Consider the following 9,042-nt stretch of genomic DNA (forward strand, 5'->3'; position numbering starts at 1 on the left):
ACAATGCCCGACCATTAAATGACAGAAGAAAAGTTTTACAATATTTACAATTTACAGTTTACTACAAAAATTTACAAATTAACTTAGGAATTTACAGTAAAGAATGTGCAGATAGCAGAAGAGATTATAAAGATAAGGATTATAAATGATAGGAATTATAGGATTATAGGAAATGTGTGGTGGTGACGTGTGTTCAGTCTTATAGTGACGTGTTTGGGAGAGTCCAGTCCTACACCTGGTTCAGGCCCCGAATAGCCTGGGGGAAAAAGCTCCTCCTCATTCTCTCTGTTTTGGCCTTAAGGGAGCGGAAGCGCTTCCCAGACCTCAACAGTGAGAAGAGTCCATTGTTGGGATGGGAGAGGTCCATCATAATCTTCCTAGCTTGGGACTTGCACCGCTTGGTGTAGATAGACAGCAGGTCAGGGAGCTCTGATTGAATGATGCGTTCTGCCGAGCGCACCACCCTTTGCAGATCTCGTCTGTCCTGCTTGGTGCTGTTCCCAAACCAGGTGCAGATGTTTGCCGTCAGGACGCTCTCAATGGTGCAGGAGTAGAAGTTCTTGAGCACCTTCAGTGGCAGATGGAAGTCTCTAAGTCTTCTGAGGAAGAAGAGATGCTGACGGGCTTTCTTAACCAGGGTGTTGATGTGACAGGACCATGACAGGTCCTGAGTGATGTGGACACCCAGGTATCGGAAACTGTCCACTCTCTCCACTGGCGTGCCACTGATGGGGCGATCGTGGCTCAAGAGTTAGGAGTTCGCCTTGTAATCGGAAGGTTGCCGGTTCGAGCCCCGGCTTGGACAGTCTCGGTCGTTGTGTCCTTGGGCAAGACACTTCACCTGTTGCCTACTGGTGGTGGTCAGAGGGCCTGGTGGCGCCAGTGTCCGGCAGCCTCGCCTCTGTCAGTGCGCCCCAGGGTGGCTGTGGTTACAATGTAGCTTGCCATCACCAGTGTGCGAATGTGTGTGTGGATGGGTGGATGACTGGATATGTAAAGCGCTTTGGGGTCCTTAGGGACTAGTAAAGCGCTATATAAATACAGGCCATTTACCATGATGAGGGGTTTGTAATTCCTCGCCTGCTTTGTAGTGAAGTCCACGATCAGCTCCTTAGTCTTGCTGATGTTTAGGAGGAAGTTATTCTCCTGGCACCAGGTCTCCAGGTTCCTAATCTCCTCCAGGTAGGCCGTCTCGATGTTGTCGGAGATCAGGCCCACAACAGCAGTGTCGTCAGCAAACTTGACAATGGAGGTGGTGTCGGATGTGGCTACACAGTCATAAGTGTACAGTGAGTACAGCAGGGGGCTTAAAACACAGCCCTGAGGCACTCCAGTGCTGAGTGAGATGGAGGGGGAGACTTGTTTTCCCACCCTCACTGATTGGGGTCTGTCTGTGAGGAAGTTGAGGATCCACTGACACAGTGATGAGCTGAGTCCTAGAGCCGTCAACTTGGTGAAAAGCTTAGAGGGAATTATTGTGTTGAATGCTGAACTGTAGTCCACGAACAGCATCCTAACATAATTCCCTCTGCCAGTGTCCAGGTGACTCAGGGATGTGTGGAGCAGGTGAGATATGGCATCATCTGTGGAACGATTAGTCCGGTAAGCAAACTGAAGTGAGTCGATGGTGGCAGGAAGTGAAGAAGTGATGTGATCTCTCATCAGTCTTTCAAAACACTCGGCCCAGATAAGTCACAGGGGCCGAGTTCTGTCATGGCATCCGATGCCATTTTTATTCAGTATTTTTCTTATTGTTGAATCATTAACTGAGACTAGTGAGGCCTGCAATTCTTTAGATGCTGTTCTTTTGTGATCTCCTGGAGGAGTCACTGATGTGCAATGGCTCTCACTGTGGTTGACTAGAAATGTTTAGTCTTTTTCGGAGATAGATGTCAATTACTTTCTCATCTGTTCTTCCGTTTCTGTAGATAGTGGTATGATGTCGTATGTGTTGCTTTTTGGACTTGTTTAGCTTGCTTTACCTTGTCAGATCGGTTCTATTTAAGTGATTTATTGATTCAATCACAATTATTTTAAAGGAGTGTGTGCGTGTGTGTGCGTGCGTGCGTGTGTTTGGGGGGGGGGGGGGGTGCTAACTTTTTCATACAGGACCAGGAAGGCTTGAATAAATACAAATAAATAAATGTATAAATACAACTTTGTCTAATATTACAATTTGATTTATGATGTGAAGCATGTAAGTCTGACATCGCTGCAAAAAATAAGAAAACAGGAAGGGTACAAGTACTTTCTCACAGCACTGTATATACACTATGGGAGCACAAAAATAGGAAATGTCCGTGTTATCCAAATATCGTGCATTTGCAGCGAAAACGCAGTTTCAGAGTAACTGAACTGCTGAGGCCTCGGGTTTTCAGCATGGGTAAGCTTCCACCTGTAAGTTCTAACTGAGCAATGTACGCTGTTTGTCTCGGTGTGTTGGGGAAGTGAAACTGAAGCACTATGGGTGCTGCGACATATGCATTTAGCACGGTCTAATATGAGTTGAAAATAAAGCACGGGCTTTATTTTTGAAAGCAGAAGTACCCTGTGAGCACATGTGTCTGTCTGCAGTTCCTTCTTGTTCTGTGGAAGCATTGGTTTCAAATTCCCTGACACCTGTAAGTATTTAATAGCGCGTTTAATAGGCGAGTTGCATGCACATCATCTGGCGAGTCAAGGTTGACAAAGAAGAAAATACACACAAACACATGCACACAAAAAAGGGGAAAAGGGCAGGTATCGCGAAGAGAGCCATTGCGCATGCGCTGTCGCACAGTTTCCATAGCGCTGTACCGTCCTGCTGAGTGAGTTGATTCTTCTACTTCACGTCCTTCGGCTTTCACAAATCCAAGGACACCGGAGGACCGGTGTGCCCGTTTTACCCAACATACGGGAGCTTTAAAGTTATTTGTCGATGTTGTCGTGTTTTTATTTTCATGTGACTTTTACTCATAAGAAACACCTGCTTGGCTGACAAAGTTATGATGGGACATTAGGCGGTGAAAATCGAATGAACTGAAGAAAATGTAATGTTATGGTCGCTGTCGCAAGTAGAAAGGTAAGTAATTATGGGTTAAGACTAGTGTCGTCGTTATTATTATTAGTAGTAGTATTAGTATTGTTATTTTAACGGGTACAAATGGAGTCAGCTAGATTGATTGCAAATTAAACAGCCGGGTTGATCCACTAAAGCAACCATAAACTGATTGCCAGCTACTCGCTTTAGTTGTTAAGCAAAGCAGAGGCAACAAAACTAGCTGCCAGGAATACAGCTGGATGGCTCTGTTGCTTCTTTTTCAGATTTCTAATGCATAGATGAACAAGAACATAATTAACTGCCTTTTTTGCAGAAAGTCCAGAAACAATTGACCTTTTATGCTTTTTAAGTTAAACGGATTGCACAATTCATATGCTGTGCTAAGGGTAAGGCTAAAAGCAAGACATGTGATTGCAAGGCCTGTGAAAAAGAAGGGGATGTAAAAGTTTGTGGAAGTCACTTTAATCAGCTGTTTCCTGCAGGCTTTGTGACTGAGTCTCTGTTCTTGTTTATTTGCCTTTTTAATTTAGTGGCTGAGAAATTAATGCTGCTTTTATGAAGTTTAAAATGTAAGAAATGTAGTTCGTACTGCTCCTCAGTTACACTTCACTTTACTATCACAGTGCAGTGCTTATATGTTTCTTTTTAATAAATATAAACCCTTGAAAGTAAACCAGAGTGGCTGGATCACTGTAGAACATCTAGCTGCACCTAATACAGTCTCGGTATAGCACCATCTGTGGATGAACAGTCACTGCCATTATGCTCAACTCATTTTCCTAGCTCATTTCCCCAGCAAATGTGGCCACACTCTGCCGGTACTCTACTTTTATGTGTACTCCAACCTGTCCTTATTCTTCTCTCGCACCATAGATGAACTGCTTCAGTCAGAGGTTCAGACAGACAGCTCCCATGCTTGGCAGCAGCAAAAATGAGCTTGTCCCCTCCAAGCCTCCCAGAAGGAACGGATGGTCGTGGCCCCCTCAAGCCTTCCAGGTGGTTGGGTGGTTGGTGTACAGCTATCTCACCATAGTCAGCTTTGGTATCTATATCCCGCTTCTGCCTCTGCCGTGGAAACATGTGGCCTATACTGTATCCTTAACACACAGCGGGTCTTTCTTATTTGAATATGGAGCAAACATTAGCCTGTGCTGGGTTTTTTTTTGTCTTTTTTTGTCTGTGCTGCTGAACAGGACAAGGATTTTGTTGTGTGGCATGTCTGTATGGGCTTCAGTCACACCCAGTGTGACAGACTTTCTTTTTCTGGCCCAAAAGACATAATCAGTGGCCTTTTTGTAAGCTGTTGAATGCCGCATGATGTCAACCACAAGAACAGTCAATGTCTTCAGTCTTTATTTCTCATGCACAAGACTTGTACAGCAGTTGTTCTCTCATACTAGTCCCACTTAATATTTTTTCACATTACTGCACATTTATCACACGCTGCAATATTCTTTAAGGGCGTTTAAAAAAAAAAAAAAACTTCCTTGACTGTTGTTTTGTGCAGCTGATGGGCGTAGCGTTTATTGTGCACTTATTCGCACACATCGCAGTTCTCACTGTAGATCCAGCAGATGACAGCGTGAGGGCCAAGCAGAGCTATTCCACGCCGATGCCTCTCTTTGACCGAACAAAGCAACCGCATGTTATCCACGACCTGCACTGTTATCTTTGTGATGTGAATGTGTATGTATCCTGAGCAGCAGTCTCTAATGTTCATTTGCATTTTCAAATTGGCAGGTACCCTATCACAAATGAGGAAAAACGTTTTTTTTAATAAAGTGTAATGATGTAAAACATTAAATCTTCTTGCAGTGGCCCCAAAGTAAAACACTGTGGTGTTTGCAACAAGTGTGTGGAAGACTTTGATCACCATTGCAAATGGCTGAACACCTGTGTGGGTGGAAGGAACTACCGGTAAGTTGAAGTTTTTGGATTTATGAGCCTTATCGTTGCTGTCCACATGAAGTAAGACTTGCTCTATAAATTCATCGGTTTTCATGCATTACTTTCAGGTACTTCTTCTTGGCACTGTGCTCAGCTACAATAGGCGTCTTTCTGCTTATTGTGGTTGTGTTGTTCGTATTTATTCAGCATTATCTCAATCCGTACAGCTTACGGACTGCACCGCAGTTTGCCGGTGAGTGACCTGCAGTATAATCTTACCAAGTCGGTGGAAATTGCAGCACTGAAAGCTGTCCTTTGTTCCTTCTTTTCAAAGATGTGTCGGGGAATAGTACCTGGCTGATGTTTTTGCCGTTAGCTCCCATAAAGACGAGTTCAGCTGGTCTCCTAATACTATCCTTCGTAACAGTCATGCTGAGCACCACCTGCTTACTGCTGCTAAGCCATCTGCTGGGCTTTCACCTTTACCTCTGTAAGTGAATTTTGGAGACATACATGTCATAAGGTTATTTTGCCCTCTTCCAGTGATTAAGCCTCACTATATCCTGTGGTGTTTGCTCCTCACTCTGGTTTATAGATCATAAAGCCATAAGCACGTATGATTATGTTAAGCTGCAGCGGCAAAAAGAAGCAAAGAAACGAGACGTCGAAGCAGGAAATGGTACTCGTAATGCAAAAACTCATAAGGCTCCACAGGTCAGGCTTCTTTTCTGCCTCTGTTATTCACCTGTTTAGTCTATTGTATTCAGTAGCTTTTTTTTTTTTCTTTTAATAGAACCAAGAGGCCTCAGTTGACTGTGAGCCATCATTGTCACAACGTTCAAGGTAAAATATTTCCTTTCTGTTTTGTAACGCTTCTTTTAAAGCTGTTTGTTTTAAAAAATAGTAATACCTCTCTGGCTTTCTTGAAGTTCTTGCAAATTTCATGATAAAAATCCGTTCACCAGCCGGCTTTCGGAGTCCATATGCACAGAGGTAAGCATGTCTGCTTATATCTTCTTTGATTGATTTATGATGGATCTAATTTGTGACACATTAAAGTGTTCGAGGGTTTGTTTATGTTTTGTTTTTTTTATAGCTGGAAAACTTTAAGAAATCAGAGAACAAATTCCGTTATGGTACAGAAAATCCCAGTGAAAATATAGCAAGTAAGTATTCATCTGTACTCTTTACCAATGAGCTCTTTTATACTTTACAGTTACTTTATACTTTACACTTTTTGTAGGTAGGCGTTTTCAATAACTCTTACACAAATAATAGCGCAAATATTTAATCAGCCAATCACATGGCAGCATCTCAGTGCATGTAGACATGGTCAAGACAACCTGCTGAAACATCAGAATTAGGAAGAAAAGTGATCGAAGTGACTACATGTGTAGCATGGTTGTTGAGGAACTGCTGATCTGCTAGGATTTTCGCGCATGACCATTTCTATGTTTTATAAAGGATGGTAAGAAAAAGAAAATATCTATTGAGCACAAGTTTTCTGGTTGAAAATACCTTGTTGATGCCAGAGGTCAGAGGAGAATGGCCAGACTGCTTCAAGCTGATAGGGAGGCATCACTATCTGAAATAATCGCTTGTTACAACCAAAGTCTGCAGAAGAGCATCTCTGAATGCATCAAACCTTGAAGCAAATGGGCTCAGGAGAAGACCACACCGGGTGCCTCTCCTGTCAGCTAGAAATAGGAAACTGAGACTATAATTCACATGGGTTCACCAAAATTAGACAATAGAAAGCTGTGAAAACTTTGCTTGGTCTGATGAGTCTCAATTCTGCTGCAACATTCAAATGGTAATGAGTTTTGCACAGACACCATCAAAATAACCATGAGAGCATGGATCCAACCTACTTGTATCGACAGTTTAGGTTGGTGGTGTAATTGTGTAGGGCAGTGATTTCCAAAGTGTGGGCTGGGGCCACCTAGTGTGCTCCAAAGGAACTTGTAGGTTGGCCGCAGTAATAACAGAAATTCTGAAACTATGGACAGTTTCATATTTATATACATATATTGAAACTGGTAATAGAATGTGGTTAGTTTGTATTATTATTCATTACTCTGACCTACATTTACTCCTCTGGTATTGAGGTTTGTCCCAGTGACACATGGGTCACATATTGGCGGTAACACTTTGCATACGGGTTTGCATATGACTGAGTAACATTAGCAGTTTATAGCCAACAGCCTATGTTGTTGTTTTGTTTTTGTGTTGTTGTTTTTCAAATTAAAATTTCCATGAAAAGCATCACTTTCTCTTGTATTTTTATTAGAGTGAAGATTTAAGATTTTCTTGCTTTTAAGTTGGCCACAGTATTCTTGACTTTGTGAATGGCTGGTGTAAGGGATGTTTCCCTGGCACACTTTGGGCATTTCATCTTTTGATCGCTGCTTACAACAGAAAAATTATTCATGTTACAAAGCTCAATTCATCATCTTAAACCATGTACTCAAATCCAATAGAGCACCTTTGGGATGGGGTGGGACAGGAAGTTCACAATGCAACTGTGTGAAGCATTCATATGATAAGTATTTCCAGGATTTGTTGAATCTGTGCCACAAACAACTATGGCAGCTCTGAAGGCAAAAGTGGTTCAATCTGGTACTAGCAAGGTGTACCTAATGAAGTGTCCTATTGAGTGTATGTCAACTTCATTTACAAATATGAAACCCCCGCAAAGTATTAGAAATCTGCAGTATATGCATACTACTTCAGAACTGCAAACAATTATTGGAATTATTGCAGTAAAGTGTACAAGTGTTTATGCTGAGCGTAAATGAAGTGTGTTCTTCTACATTATCAGGTAAGTTTATTAGTATGTATTAGGAAAGACTGTCGGCACATGAAGTTTGTAAGTAATGCTTATCTCCTCTGTTTGACAGGGGGAATAGCTTTGAGGGACATCAAAAACTGGAAGCCTGACAATGATGAAGAGTCTCAGAGTGCCACTGTGAAGTCTGTTTGCAGTGTTCCTGGAGTGCAGGACCCTCTAGGCAGCTCAATCATGACTCCCGATGATATTTAAACAAACAGATGTCTGCGTGGTGGTGGATCAGAAGATGCTGCTCTCAGAAAATATTTATTTTGACATTATCAAAACAGAACAGAAAGGTTGGCTATTTACAAGAACAGAGTACTGTGTGGACCTTTGCACTTTTATATGACTGTTTTTTTTTTTTGTTTTTTGTTTTTTTGTATACCAACTGCATAACCTGACCTGTCATTGGGTTTCATTCATTTTTTTAATAATTTTGTTTGTTTGTTTTTTAATGACAACAGTTGAATTATTTAAAGCAATGTTTTATCTCACTGACTTAGTTAGCGAGGCAGGTCAGTCTCTGTTCCATTTCAGTTAGACAGATGTATTTTTGCATCTTTTTGAAAACTAAATATATCACGGTGTAGTTTCCTGTTCATTTCACTGATGGTAACATTTGAGAATCTTTCCGTTTTTATCTGATCACCAAAGAGAGAACCTTATATGGGAAAAATGTTTTGTCTAACTGTGAAGAGTGGAGCAGATAGTGGCCTGAAATAACACTTCAGCTCTCTGTTCCCTTTCTATGAACAACCGATTTTAAAGTTGACGATGTTAAGCACACCCTTTTTTGCTAAATATGACAGTAAAGAATATAAAAACCATGTTTGCTCTGTTATTTTATTTCTTAACTTCCAGTGTCTACATCATTTTACAAAATACAAATATGTATCTGACTATTTGCTTTGTTGACAATATACAGCATGAAAAATAGTCATACAGCTTTGACACACACCTAAAGTTGGAGCATTAAGGTAGGACTTTTTGGAATGGGTTACAGTTGAAGTCATACATTTTAATGAATGACAAAGGATGTTGCAGTTGCAAATCCCTTCAGTTTGCCAGCAGGAGGCTCCAGAAATGGAATTAGCAGTTTGTTTGTTTGTTTTTTAAACAATATGACTGTGTGGGTGTGTGAGCTTTCCTTTGTTTATTAGGAAATGTGCCATGTACACAGCCAACAGTTTACAGATTTAGTGGAGATGGTGCAAGAAACTGGCTCACTTTGCAACAATTGTCAAACATGTGAATGTCATTCTTACAACCACAGCCTTTAGCA

At 41.5% G+C, this 9,042-nt stretch overlaps 1 protein-coding gene across 1 annotated transcript; it reads left to right on the forward strand.

The window, feature by feature from the left end:
- The first annotated feature begins 2,737 nt into the window (after window positions 1-2,737).
- zdhhc11 (zDHHC palmitoyltransferase 11) lies at window positions 2,738-8,589 on the forward strand. Its single transcript, XM_026185970.1, has 11 exons — window positions 2,738-3,061; window positions 3,914-4,132; window positions 4,548-4,726; window positions 4,856-4,957; window positions 5,056-5,180; window positions 5,262-5,417; window positions 5,523-5,641; window positions 5,721-5,770; window positions 5,857-5,920; window positions 6,024-6,093; window positions 7,828-8,589. Exons 1-11 carry the CDS (start codon window positions 3,038-3,040, stop codon window positions 7,968-7,970), a joined length of 1,251 nt encoding a protein of 416 aa, XP_026041755.1. The 5' UTR covers window positions 2,738-3,037; the 3' UTR covers window positions 7,971-8,589.
- The last annotated feature ends 453 nt before the right edge of the window (window positions 8,590-9,042 follow it).

The sequence above is a fragment of the Astatotilapia calliptera genome, chromosome 11, assembly GCF_900246225.1.
Source record: "Astatotilapia calliptera chromosome 11, fAstCal1.2, whole genome shotgun sequence".
NCBI lineage: Eukaryota > Metazoa > Chordata > Actinopteri > Cichliformes > Cichlidae > Astatotilapia > Astatotilapia calliptera.